Genomic DNA, 14,947 nt, shown 5'->3' on the forward strand with positions numbered 1-14,947 from the left:
ATAAGATGGCAACGATTTTGCAGTGAAATCGGATGAACAATAACGATAATGCTATCAGCAGCATGCAGCAAAATATATCTTCCCTTCTTCACAACACATGTTAATATAGTTCGAGTAATAACCTTCATCTGAAGTTTAGCCTTCTTTCCCATAAGAGTAAAAGAATCTGGGTTTTTGGATGCCACATAATTAACTCGTTTATATGGGTACAATTTAACCCTCTTACGCCGACTGGACGTATTTTACGTCAAGATTTTTTGTCTCATGTGCCGACTGGACATATTTTACGTTGACTTACAAAAGTTTTTTTTAAAATTCGCGGAAAAATACTTATAGGCCTACCAGCCTAAAACTTTTGAATCACGTGCCTTGGGGGATGCTGGGAGTTCACGGATCAAGGTGTTGTTTTGTTTACAATCGTTACGCAGGCGCGAATTTCTTTCTTGCCGCACTAAAAAGTATCTGTGACACATCTCGGAAATTATTTCGTCACTTTGACATAATTTTTGTACCATTGTAAATTAGCCGTTACATGAAGTATTATATATGAAATTGTGCGCATTTTTATGTAGAATACAACATTAAAATACTCATGATTGTAGATTTTATCAGTTTTGAGATATTTTCATATAAATAACGATAATTGCCATATATGAAAATGTGCGCAATTTCATGTAGAATACAACAAAAAATAATTGAAGATTGTAGCTTTTCTCATTTTTGAAATATTTGCATATAAATCACGATAAATAGAAAAAAAACCACGTTCAGTCAACTTTGACTCTACGAAATGGTTGAAAAATGCAATTGTAAGCTAAACCTCTTACAGTCTAGTAATATTCAGTCATTTATCTTCATCTTGAAACAAATTCGAAGTCTCTAGCAAAATATTTAGATTTATGGTGAATTTAAAAAAAAATCTTTCCTTCCCTCCGCGCGCGATTCTCCGCCACAAATCTCCGAAATGGGCGTACGTCCCATTCTCGAATATTTGTCTCCGTTTCATATTAGGCATTTCATAGTTTTATATATGAAAATGTGCGCAATTTCATGTAGAATAAAACAAAAAATATTTGAAGGTTGTAGCTTTTCTTATTTCCGAAATAATTGCATATAAAAAATATATATATAAACAAATTTGACATTCAGTCAACTTTAACTCGTCAGATATGGTCGAAAACTGCAATGGTAAGCTAATACTCTTACAGTATAGTAATATTCAATCATTTGTCTTCATTTTGAAAGAAATTGGAAGTCTCTAGGACAATATTTAGATTTATGGTGAATTTTTGAAAAAAATATTTGTTTACGTCCGCGCGTTACGAATTCATGCATTATTTGTGATAATATTTTCTCTGTGTTGCTTTTATCGTTTTACAATGTGTTATATACCAAAATGATCTCAATTTAGTGTACATTACAACGAAAAAAAAGTAACTTGTTACCTTTAACCGTTTTGCGCACAGCACGATTTGAATACAATTATATATGAAATTTCGTTTTTGCGCTATCATATATTGCATTATTTATATATGATAATGATAATTTTTGTCATTTCTGATGGTTGCATACTAAACTTCAGGCAATGACAAAAAAAGGAGCCAAAAATGAACTCTTAATCTTGAAAACTAAGCGCGCTGTGATTTTTTGAAAAAAATATTTTTTCCGCTTCCGCGCTCACTCCGAAACCCCTCCGGCATACGGGAGACAATTTTTTATTTACCGCTCCGGCGTAAGAGGGTTAAAGAACGCGGCGAACACGACTTTAATAACAACATAAACAAAACGTGGTTAGGCCAGTGTTGCCAAATGGGAATGGCAATTTCTTGCTAGATTTTGCTCCATAAAGTGCTAAAAAATTCACATCATACACAACAATGCCATCCAGCCTATTTCAACCGATTGCTCTCTTTTTGGATTCAAGCATGTTTCTAACATACACAGTATACCTGTATATTACGTTACATGATTCCTAATAATTTTCAAAACATTCTGTTCAATTCCTGAAAATGGTTTTGCAAGATTGTTATTTTTTCTTATATGATATATCAAACATAGTAGAATAAAAGAAATATTTAACTTAACATTACAAAGATTTGATGTCAAAATACGTATGCTAGATGTATTTGAAACAAATGCAAGTTTTCTTGCCAGATGCTAGATTGAAAATTTTCTTGCTAATTACCTCAAGAAAATGAAAGCTAGCATTAAAAATGCAAAATTAGTAACCCTGGACTCAGCAACCGTACATTAGTTATGTGAAGATGGTGTTAGTAGTACAAATGATAGTTATTGTATCATTAAAAATATCAAAATAAACGAAGTTGCAAAGCCGATTCTACGTATGTCATGTTTTTCCTAAACACGTAGCCTATACGGAAAACTTTATTTTGTTTGTTTCATCGCTGCCACAAACCCCTAACTATGCAAAGTACATATGATCATTCTAAACTATTGATTACTACTGGAATAACAATGATATTTTGTATTAAAAATAAAATTTACGTATATTTCAAACATTATTACTATCATGACCTGTACTATCAAAATTTTGAAAGATAACCTTGCTGTAAACGCTACCATAATTTGACTTTCATATACGTACATACATTTTGTCAGCTGGCTGGCCTCGCATAGATAAAAGTTGATTTCACCGATATGAAATTACTCCACGAATAGCTTTTTTATTATGAAGATATGGCGATAACATATAAGCTAACAAATGGTTTTACCTATTTCGTTTACATCGTCACAGAGAGAGAGAGAGAGAGAGGAGAATTACAATGTCTCAAAGATTTATTTGTCCATCCGAAGAGACATCATGTGCTCCATTATTCATTTTATTTAGACTCGGCCATAACCTACAGCTTCTATTTACTGGGATTCTTTCTTCAGATCTCTATTGCATGAAGAATGAGTAAAAATTTAATTTATTTTTACTTTTGGAAGCCACCATTGAACATTGGCAGTGACAACTTAAAACACAACTCGATGGGGAGAGAGAGAGACTGTTGCCTGATTAGGTTGTAACATTGACGATATCCATTAGCAAAGTTGAATAATAGTTGTGTATTGAGAATAATGATCATTTTAATAAAACTGTTGTTTTACTGTGTCTTCATATTGCATGTATTACCAAATTATACCATTATCATATGAACATAGTGATCTACCATTTGCATTCTGGTTTTGTTTACATTCTTAAAATAATCAACTGATTTCGTTTTACCAATATCATCATGCATTTAGTTGTCGAATGAAACTTAATTCAGAAATATGCCGTTAATATATAAGGTGAAAATGGTTTGTATTAAATTATTTCAGTTTAATATCTATAATTGTGAATCTGTTCATGATGTTGGTGGTTAAAATAATCAACTGATTTCGTTTTACCAATATCATCATGCATTTAGTTGTCGAATGAAACTTAATTCAGAAATATGCCTATAATATATAAGGTGAAAATGGTTTTATTAAATTTATTGTCAGTTAATATCATAATGTGAATCTGTTCATGTATGTTGGTGGTTATCCCACTGCAACTAAGCTTAGCCTACCAATGAACGTCATACATATACCTTGAATAGGCTATTTATTATGAAGATATGCCAATAATACATAAGGTGATAATGGTTTTATTACCTTTTTTGTTAGTTAATATCATGTATGTTGGTGATTATCGGACCGCGGCCGAGACTTAGCCTACCGATAAACATTACATACGCAACACGTTTGTCCTGCGATGCTGCGATTCATACCAGTGATATAGCATGAGAAGAGGTCCAAGAAAAAGCTTGTGAATGACTGATTCCGTGATTGCTGATCCGCGACTAAGCGATGCCCCACTGTAATTCAACATATTTATTTACAACGTATAGTCTAAATTAGGCTAGCCTGTAAGAATAACTTATCCTTTTATAGCTAGCCAAGACTTTGAGCTGTACTTCATAGTCTGTAGAGGGGGACAGATAGAAATATCAGCATTCCTGAAGGTTATACCAAATTAGGCTACCTTTGCTAAGCTATGGTGGCCTACCCTTGGTTATTTGATGATCAACCTTGGTAGGCTGGCTAGTTGTTCAAGTTTACTTGTAGACTAGCTAGTAGGTAAAGTTTACTTTTAAAGCTAAAATGGTATAAATTTGAAGAATAGAGTAAAAATGATAATGGTAAAATTGAAGAATAGCCTACTACATTCAAGTGTTCTGACAGATCAAATCTAGCTGAGTCCTCTGCATAGAAGGAGTTTTGAGAACTAATTGATGACATTATAATACTTCATCAACACTAACACTTACCACTGCAGCAGGCCCAGGGCTAGGCCTCACCATATATAATGTACATTGTAGTGCTAGTCATTGGGAAAATTGTCAGACTTAACCATGGTTCTACGGCTGACAGTAACCCTACATGCTAATTTATTAAGCTACATGAAATTAATGTCAAATAGGCTTCAATAACAATCTTATGACAACATTCATTATTCTATCAGCTCAAAAAGCAGGCATGTAGTTGACTGCAAGTTGACTGTGATCAACACACATTTACTTGAGGTGGTTTCAACGCAGTTTAAAAGTTTTTCATAAAATAAAAGTCACTATCTTGTGAAATATGATCCCCTGTTCTTGTGTGATCCTGTTTCTGTATGGAACAGCACTGGGTGCCAAAAGTGGCTTTGTTGCTATTGGTCTCTGTAGTCTGCCATTTCTCAGAATCATTGCATAACAATGGAGCCTTACATGCACACGATCGTCACTTGTCTATCCAATCACTCTCCTCTACGTATATCTATCTATGGTTACAAATATGAGTGTTGCTGTTTTATATCCAGTTTTTATTTTGTATCAAAATATACTGTATAAATACACTGGAAAAAATGCAAACCTCACTTTTTTTTTCCTCTCATTGTAAATTTGTAAATGACAATTTGGTGGGTAAGTAGCCTGCGTGTGTACCAACACACAATGTATTTTTACACAAGTACTTTATCTCTTGTTACAGGTTATAACCATTTACATTATCCAGCAATGACATCTGCATACATCTGTCACCCAATCACTCAAGATATTTGTATAATAATGTATTCCATAAATACCGAGTGCCTGGGTGACAGCTGCATGCAGATAACATCAATTCTGGATAATGAAAATGATTATAATTGAGAGTGCTGTATTAATTGATTGGTTTGTAAAACAAAGAAAAAACTAATTATAACAATGTTTTGTTTACCTCACCTTTTAATCAGGATACACATGAAAACTAAAAACCTTAATCACATGATTAATATAGCGGATGCACTCTTGCATTAGAATAATAATATAGATAGAGTATATACATGTATACACTAACATTATTTTTTGCTTGAAATCTGATATTTATCAACATACCCTTTCATATCTAGCTTTGTCGTACTCTGCCATGGCCTCATACTTGCTCTTTACTTCTGATGAGGTATTGCTCCAGGCTGCACCCAACTGCTTTGCAATTTCACCAACTCCCATGTCCGGGTTGGCAGCTCGAACTTTAGGTCTTTCATCATTGCAAAACCAGAAGAATGCTGATCTGTAATAATTTTGAAAAATGTTAAATCTAGCATATTCCACAAGGGAAGAAAAGTGGAGACAGCATACAGTTAAAAGACATAATACAGTCGAACCCCGGTATTCATGGGGGATACGTACCACACACCCACCACCCAGCAAATAGCTAAAATCCACGTTCTTAAAACCCATCTAAAAATGGTTAGGTCTCCCTATTTGACAGTATTAAAAAAAAACTAAAGAAATTTTGAAACCTGAGTATTTTAATAGTTTTATCACAAAAAGTGCATTTCAATAGTTTTATCACATATTATCATATGAGAGTTCTTCACAATAGCACGAACATTTGTGAATCCCCAGAAACACTGCAAAACCCTGCAAAAGTCTTTTATGTTTAATTTATTATGTAAATGTTTAAGTTTTAAAGCCTTTCTGTATACAATCTTTATTAAAAATGTATTTTTATTTTTGTACATACATGAATATGATACAAAGGTAATTACAGCACCTACAGTTAGTGCATATACATACTTTTACAAGATGCAATACCCATTCACAAAGCTACTGCACTTTTCAAAGATGATACACTTTCAGAAACTTTGATTTCTGACGTACTAGTATACTAATTTATGTTTTCATACTTTCAAGTGTAAAATCAATATGGAGATTCTGTGTATGCTATTTATATTTTTGAAAATATGTACAAAGGCAGTAGTACTTAATTCACAGTGCTTGTCACTATAAAGATCTTCATGATCAACTAGTAAAACATATCAGACATAACAGATTTGTTGTTCTGTGAAAATTATTATCTTAACCCTTAAACGCCGAAGTGGTATTTTAAAAATCGTCTCCCGTATGCCGGCGGCGTTTGTGTGTGAGCGCCGAAGCGGATTTTTTTTTTTTTTTTTTAAATCACAGCACGCTTAGTTTTCAAGATTACGAGTTCATTTTTCGTTGTATTGTACACTAAATTGCAATCATTTTGGTATATAACACATTGTAAAACGATCAAGGCAACACAGAGAAAATATTATCACAAAATCATGCATGAATTCGTAACGCTCGGACGTAAAAAAAAGCAGTTTTCAAAAATTCACCATAAATCGAAATATTGTGCTAAAGACTTCCAATTTGTTGCAAACTAAAGGTAAATGATTGAATATTACTAGAATATAAGAGTTTTAGCTCACAATTGCGTTTTTCGAGCATTTCGGTCGAGTCAAAGTTGACCGAAGGTTGAAAGTTTGGCACTTATCGTTATGTATATGAAAATATTTCAAAACTGATAAAAGCTACAACCATGTGTTTTTTTTAGTTGTATTCTACATGAAATTGCGCACATTTTCATATATAAAACTTTATGTACCAGCTAATTTAAAATGGTGCAAACATTACGACAATCGGACAAAAAAAGTTATGATTTTTTCGGAAGAGTTACCCGCGCAGAAGGAAAATGTTTTTTTTTTTTCATAAATTCACCATAAATCAAAATATTGTGCTAGAGATTTCCAATTTGTTGCAAATTAAGGTAAATGATTGAATATTACTAGAATGTAATAGTTTTAGCTTACAATTGCGTTTTTCTACCATTTCGGTAGAGTCAAAGTTGACCGAAGGTTGAAAGTTTGGCACTTATCGTTATGTATATGAAAATATTTCAAAACTGATAAAAGCTACCACCATGTGTTGTGTTTTGTTGTATTCTAAATGAAATTGTGCACATTTTCATATATAACACTTTATGTGACAGCTAATTTAAAATGGTGCAAACATTACGACAATCGGACAAAAATATTTTTGATTTTTTCGGAAGTTACCGCGCGGACGTAAGGAAAATGTTTTTTCATAAATTCACCATATATCGAAATATTGTGCTAGAGACTTCCAATTTGTTGCAAAATAAAGATACATGATTGAATATTACTAGAATATAAGAGTTTTAGCTTACAATTGAGACTTCCAATTTGTTGCAAAATAAAGGTAAATGATTGAATATTACTAGAATGTAAGAGTTTTAGCTTACAATTGTGTTTTTTTACCATTTCGGTTGAGTCAAAGTTGACAGAGGGTTGATATTTTGGCACTTATCGTTATTTATATGAAAATATTTCAAAACTGATAAAAGCTACAACCATGGGTTGTTTTTAGTTGTATTCTACATGAAATTGCGCACATTTCCATGTACGTATAAAAATTTATTTAACGGCTAATTTAAAATGGTGCAAACATTATGACAATCGGACAAAAAATTTATGATTTTTTAGGAAGTTACTGCGCGGACGTAAGGAAAATGTTTTTTTTTTTTCATAAATCCACCATAAACCGAAATACTGTACTAGAGACTTCTAATTTGTTGCAAAATGAAGGTAAATGATTGAATATTAGTAGAATGTAAGAGTTTTTAGCTTACAATTGCGTTTTTCAACCATTTCGGTAGAGTCTAAGTTGACCAAATGTTGAAATTTTGGCACTTATCATTATTTATATGAAAATATTTCAAAACTGATAAAAGCTACAACCATGAGTGGTTTTTAGTTGTATTCTACATAAAATTGCGCACATTTTCATATATATAATACTCCATGTAACGGCTGATATAAAATGGTGCAAAAAATTATGTCAAAGTGACGAAATAATTTCTGAGATGTGTCGCTGATACTTTTTAGTGCTAGAAGAAAGAAATTCGTGCTTGCGCGCCTGGGTAACGATTGTAAACAAAACAACGCCTTGATCTGTGAGCTCCCAGCATCCCCTAAGGGACGTGATTCAAAAGTTTTCGCCTAGTATGCCTGTAACTATTTTTCCGCGAATTTAAAAAAAAACTTTTTTTATATCGATGTACCATAAGTCCAACCGGCACCCAACAGACAATTTATATAGACGTTTAATACGTCCAATCGGCGTTAAAGGGTTAACCTTGGAGAAAAGTACTGGTACAATCTGTATGTACTATGTTTTGTAATTACAACACATACAATTAATGTACTTTCAGAAGATGTTCCCATTTGCACTTTTTAAAGATGATACCCCTCCAGAGTTTTACTTCACATGACATATGTATTTCTCTTTCTCATAGATAGCCCTCACACTAGTACATAAATGATTTTAAATTGATTGAATTTTACTTTCACCCTCTGCAAACATTACGTATGTACATATGTTTTCTTTATTTCATTGAACTGGGTACTTACCTTCGTTATAAAAGACTTATGAAGTTTACCTTATGACCAAAGAAAACTTATTTTACCCTGAGGGAAAAAGAAAATGACATCCCATGAATTAAGGGTAACGTTAGTACATGTACGATAATGGATACGTATGTAGTAGTTCCTGTAGCCGCTTTTACACCAACCAGTTATTTCTTTATTAAGGGTAATGAATTAAAGTATTAAATAAAATTACAGTAACTTTAATTTAATTTAAAAGTTAGCTTAATACTTAGGGAGCATGATTAGGGTCATATTTAGTATTCAAACTCTAGAAGTAAGCATTTATTACTATTTTTAGAGACCGTGCCAAACTTATGCAAAACTTTCCCTTACGCGAGGGGGTCTGGAACCTAACCTCGTGTAAATTCAGGGTATTTCTTTATATATGTTCCACAGACACATCTGTGAATAGGCGAGCCCCCAAATCGCAAGGCCACAAATACTGGGGGTCAACTGTATATTATATACATTTCTAAACATTCAATTTCATGAACAATAGCAAAAGGCTAGGTGTCATGATATGGATAATATGTTTCATTAAGATAAATGTTTAACACAATTATACATACTAGAAAAAGGGAACAAAAGAGTATACTGAACAAGCCCATGACTTGCAAGCTCAAAGGGGAAGTGACACTAAAAGAATGACCATACCATACAAAAATACCTACTTATACCTATAAATTCAGTTGAATCACACAAGGAGAAACATGAAGAAAGAAGATAGTAATACAGCACTTACAAAGCTCTTTTGGGTGCATTTGGATCCTTACGATTACGGCGCTTACGACTACCTCGGGGCATCCGAGGTCCTCTGTATCCCTTCATTTCACTTTCATATCTATCTTTATCCTTTTCAGCCATCTCATAAAAGCGAATTTTCTCTTTATCAGTCATAGTCTGAAGAGGAATTAAACAACGGAGTCTTAATGCATAAATTACACTTATGTTTTATATGTAAATTCTTGGTGCAAACCTTTGGTTGCTGACTAGCAAGAACAAACTAATTATATTCCTGAACATTTCTGCATCAAAATATCATGGACATCCATATGATCTACTCACAGTAACTGTACAAAATATGAGCATGTACTAGTGAACTTATTACTAGAATCATACTGGGCAGCCTCAAAGAAAGCAACAATAGAACCAATAAAACAGTAAAAAATCAAAATGTTGTGGCACCACCTTTCAAAGAATAGCTGCCATTTTTAACTTTTCACCATACCTTATCATATCCATAGTTTTCATTTTTATTGTGAAACTACCCATAACTAAAGGTCCCCATACTTATATTTATTGCACTGTTTTAACACAACATCCTTAAGTTAGTAGTGTTAAGAAATCCCTGCAACCACCTGACTGAAGCTCAACTCATTCCTTCAGATAAAGGGACTACTGATGGGATGGTCTGAGGTGGGAAACCAGACAAAGTAATTTTTTGATTTTCTGAATTAAGAGTGCCAAGGCCCTGTTAGGGATGGGCAAAATCCAGATAAGGTCAAATAAAACTCTGAGGATGTAAAACTGCAAATTCGTACCCTTCCTCCCCTACCTTGTCAATTCTGCATCACTGAAAAAAAATGACATTTTTATAATAAGATTTTATATATACTTACCAAGTAATTATATTGGTATAGTTCCTAACTTTTTCACAGCAGCTTAAGCTTAAAATTTGCAGTAGAACTCGATTGTTTGGAGTAGGTAACTGGCCCTGCCCACTTTTGGGGAAGCATAGATAGAAACTGTCTAAAGAGCTCAATTTGTCTATACGTCCATGAGAGGGGAGGAAGGAGGGCTCCGATCATGTAATTAATACTTGGTATGTATAAAGTCTTAATTTATTATAAAAATGTTATTTTCATATACGTAACTTACCAAGTATAATTACACTGCTGAATCCCACAATACTGGAGGTCTGATACATATATGGACACACTAATCTTGGTAATGGAGATGAATTTGATATATAGTGAAATCAGCTAGCATTGGAACAATGCTTATTGCAGCCTTACCTGTTGAGAGAGCCATAGCAGGTGGTTACTGCCTCTGGTTTTGTGCTCATCTTCAACCCGTAGTGGACAGTAGTAAAGCTGAGGGTTGCCTCTATGCAGTTGGTGTTTTGCAACCAAGAGTACATTGAGGGTTGCCAAAACTTGAACAACTAGTAAATAACCAGATCACTTAGTTATCTACAAACCATTAGAAACTCACTAGCCAACCATTAAAAACCAATGACTATTGGGTACTCCAGGTACCATGTACCCACCCCAGCCTTCCCATAACTCAATCCCCTTAAACCAAGGTGAAAAGAGATAAATAAATAGAAGATATATTCCTATCTTTCCTTCTCCAATACAATGCTAGCCACAAAAAAACAGTCCTAACATACTATAGTCCTCATACAACACTTCAATGTCTTTTACATAATGGGATGGAAAAACGGATCTGCATTTCCAGTATGCAGATTGAATTTTCGCAGTGACAAATTGCATTTAAAAGCCAAAGAAGTGGCCAGTGTCCTAATATCATGGGCTTTTGACTTTCAACAAAGGTAATACCTACTCTTAAATATTCTTATGAGGTTCAGAGATCACATCCCTTAAGAAGAAGGATAAGGTGTTCTTGGACATAGCATGAGAGGGATCCTTTACTGAACACCACAGATTAAGACTGGGACCCCAGTGTCTCATGGTTCTATGAAGGTAAAGTTCAAGAGCTCTAACAGGTCACAGAACTCTCTCCTGATTACTCAGTCCAAGGAGACTAGCGAGGTTCTTAATCGAGATTGAGTGAGGCCAAGGATTGCAAGGCGATTCATTTTTTGCTAAGAACCCAAGCATGAACCCACAGATTGCATCTTCTTGTGAAAAGCAGACTTGTTTGTCCAAAGCCTGTAATTCACTAATTCTTTTGGCTGTAGCCAAAGCAACTAAGAGGAGGGTTTACCTCATTAAATCACTCAGAGAAGAGGCTTCAAATGGTTCAAATTGAGGACCTGAAAGCCATCTAAGAATGACATCTAAATTCCAGGACACAGAGGGAGAATTATCTTGCTTCACAGTGTCGAAGGATCTAAACAAATCGCTAATATCCTGACGCATAGAAAGGTCCAGGCCTCTATGCTGAACTGAGCATGGCTCTGCAACCTTTTATGGTTGAAGTCACTAAACCCCAAGACTTCAAAAATAGCAAAAAGTCTGCTATTTGTTCTAGAGTGGTTTCAGAAGATGAGATACTATTGTCTTCAACACCAGCTGCAAAAGACTGACCACTTCACTTGATATATGTTTGAGGAGGATTGCCGCCTGTAGTTGGCAATAGCCTTTGCAGCTGCTCTTGAAAATCATTCACTCAGACAAGTTTCCTGACAGTCTGAAACCTGTCAGAGCAAGAGTGGACAAACCCTGATGAAAGCAGCGGAAATGTGGTTGTCTGAGAAGACTTCAATGCTTAGGCTGAAGTCTTGGAAAGTCCATCAATAACCGAGGAGGTCCAAGAACCACTCCCTCTGTGGCCAAAATGGGGCTATCTGTGTCATAGAGCAATTGTTACTGGACCAAAACTTGATTACTTCCCTCATTATGCTGAAGGGAGGGAAGACATTAACATGAAGGTTGGACTAGTACTGAAGAATTGCGTCCGTTGCCCACATAAGAGGGTCCAGGACTGGGGAGCAACAAAATGGAAGACTGTTATTCCTCACCATTGCAAAAGATCTATCAACAGCTTTCCCCACCGTTTCCACAGGTCAGTGCACATCTGCAGATTCAGTGTCCATTCTGTTGGCAGTCAGTTTGTGATGACTCAATTAGTCCGCAAGGACATTCAGTTTGCCCTGAATGAAGCAGATGACTAGATGTGTGTAGTTGTTCTGAGCCCAGACAAGTAATTTTTCGGCTTACTGACAAGAGATAAGGAGTGACTACCTCCCTAGTTTTTCATGTAGGCCAATGATGAAGGGCCAGATGTATTGGTCTTAGCTCCCTCACATTGATGTGGAGCTTCGATATGGAGCTTCTTTTCCTGTTGTGGCGCCAAGTCCCTGCTAGTAGTACTTCTAAATCCTGTAGATGAGCTCCCCCATCCGGAGGACTTGTGGTGGTGGCTTGAGGCAGGGAGGTTCTCAATTGGGATGTCATTACTTTGTTCGAAACCAGACCAAACATTTTCAGACGCTTCAGACCTGGGATGGCGCTGATAACCAGTTAATGGGACCTCTGTTACGTATGGTTATGGTGTCATAACTCAACTACTAGCACCTTACGGTGCCAATAACTGGAACTTGGTAGGTTATGGTGCCATAAATTGCTAGCAGCTCAAGGTTCTGGAATCTCTATAGTTGGTGACAGACTGTAGCTGGCACCAGTCTGGAGATGGTACCAGGTGAGACATGGTAGCTCACAGATAGGTATAAATATTGCTGGTGCCCGGTGAGCTGGGCACCAGTCAATCTTCTGGGAGTTTGCAGATAGTACTGTAAGCTCTGGGCAATGGGAGCATTATAGCTGGATGCCAGAAGAGCTAGTAGCTCAAAGTTCTGGAAGCTCTATAGTTGGTGACATACTGTAGTTGGCGCCAGGGGAGCAAGTACAGTCTACCCCCACTATTTGCGGACTGTGCTCATGATTCGCAGACTTGCCTTTTAATTGATTTTTCTAAGGATAGTATATACCCCTTCGCAATATTTTTCACTGAGAAATATTCACAAATTACTGTATTTTCATATAATTTTTGTGACTATAGGTAAGAGTTTTAGCTTACAATTGCATTTTTTGACCATTTCGGTCAAGTCAAAGTTGACAGAGGGTTGATATTTTGGCACTTATCGTTATTTATATAAAAATATTTCTTAACTGATGAAAGCTACAACCATGGGTTGTTTTTAGTTGTATTCTACATAAAATTGCGCACATTTCCATATATAAAACTTTATTTAACAGCTAATTTAAAATGGTGCAAACATTACGAAAAAATTTATGATTTTTTCGTAGTTACCGTGCAGACGTAAGGAAAAAGTTTTTTCAAATATTCACTATAAATTGAAATATTGTGCTAGAGACTTCTAATTTATTGCAAAATGAAGCTAAATGATTGAATATTACTAGAATACAAGAGTTTTAGCTTACAATTGCGTTTTTCGATGATTTAGGTAGAGTTAAAGTTGACAAAGGTTGAAATTTTGGCACTTATCGTTATTTATATGAAAATATTTTAAAACTGATAAAAGCTACAACCATGAGTTGTTTTTAGTTGTATTCTACATGAAATTGCGCACATTTTCATATATAATACTCCATGTAACGGCTAATATAAAATGGTGCAAAACATGTCAAAAGTGATGAAAAAAGTTCTGAGATGTGTCGCTGAGGCTTTTTAGTGCAAGAAGAAATTCACGCTTGCGTGCCTGGGTAACGATTGTAAACAAAACAACGTCTTGATCCGTGAGCTCCCAGCATCCCCCAAGGCGTGTGATTTGAAAAGTTTTTGCCTAGTAGGCCTATAACTATTTTTCCGCAAATTTTTAAAAAACTTTTTTATAATGACATACCATACGTCCAATCGACACCCAACAGACAATTTATATCGACGTTAAAGGGCTAGTAGTGGCGAGGAAGAGGAGGAGAACCCTATGACAACGGCAGAAATTAAGGATGCTCTAGCTGCTTTTCATAAGGTGCAATCATTTGTAGAAATGAGACACCCCGAAAAGGCTTACACAGGTCGATGACGTTTGCCCGAGTTGTTTCAGGAACATTGTGAAAAGCAGGCATAAGCAATCTTACTTGGATAGTTATTTTTTAAAGAGGCCTATAATAGGAGTAAGCAAACAAGAAGATCCAAGTGATACGAAAAAACAGAAAGTTGAAAGTGGTGAAGAAATTGAAATTTTGTAAAAAAACGTAAAGTATAAAAAAGTAAAAAAAAAATGTAATAAAAAAGACAATAAGAAAAAAAAAATTTATTTTGTTTTTTGTAAAGTTAAGTGTTAATGTTTTCTGCCATTTGTTAATGTGTTTTGTAAAGTTTAGTTAATGTTTTCTGTCATTTTTAATGTGTTTAGTAAAGTTAGGTGTTCATGTTTACTGCCATTTGTCCTCCTCCTCCACATTTTACTACATACGTATACGTACAGTATTTCTTGTACCATGTACTGTACACTAATACACTTTATTTACAGGTATGTATGTAATA

The 14,947-nt window shown here is 34.9% G+C and overlaps 1 protein-coding gene across 1 annotated transcript in view; it reads right to left on the bottom strand.

Annotated features, from left to right (window-relative positions):
• LOC135196193 (uncharacterized) overlaps nucleotides 1-14,947 on the bottom strand; it is a 105,513-nt gene that overhangs the window by 22,695 nt on the left and 67,871 nt on the right. Inside the window, exons 3-4 of the mRNA XM_064222790.1 lie at nucleotides 9,495-9,652; nucleotides 5,388-5,562 (exon numbers count right to left, since the gene is read on the bottom strand). Coding sequence (XP_064078860.1) covers nucleotides 5,388-5,562; nucleotides 9,495-9,652 — 333 coding nt within the window. The remainder of the gene's footprint in view (nucleotides 1-5,387; nucleotides 5,563-9,494; nucleotides 9,653-14,947) is intronic.

This window comes from Macrobrachium nipponense, chromosome 17, assembly GCF_015104395.2.
Source record: "Macrobrachium nipponense isolate FS-2020 chromosome 17, ASM1510439v2, whole genome shotgun sequence".
NCBI classification, from domain to species: Eukaryota; Metazoa; Arthropoda; class Malacostraca; order Decapoda; family Palaemonidae; genus Macrobrachium; species Macrobrachium nipponense.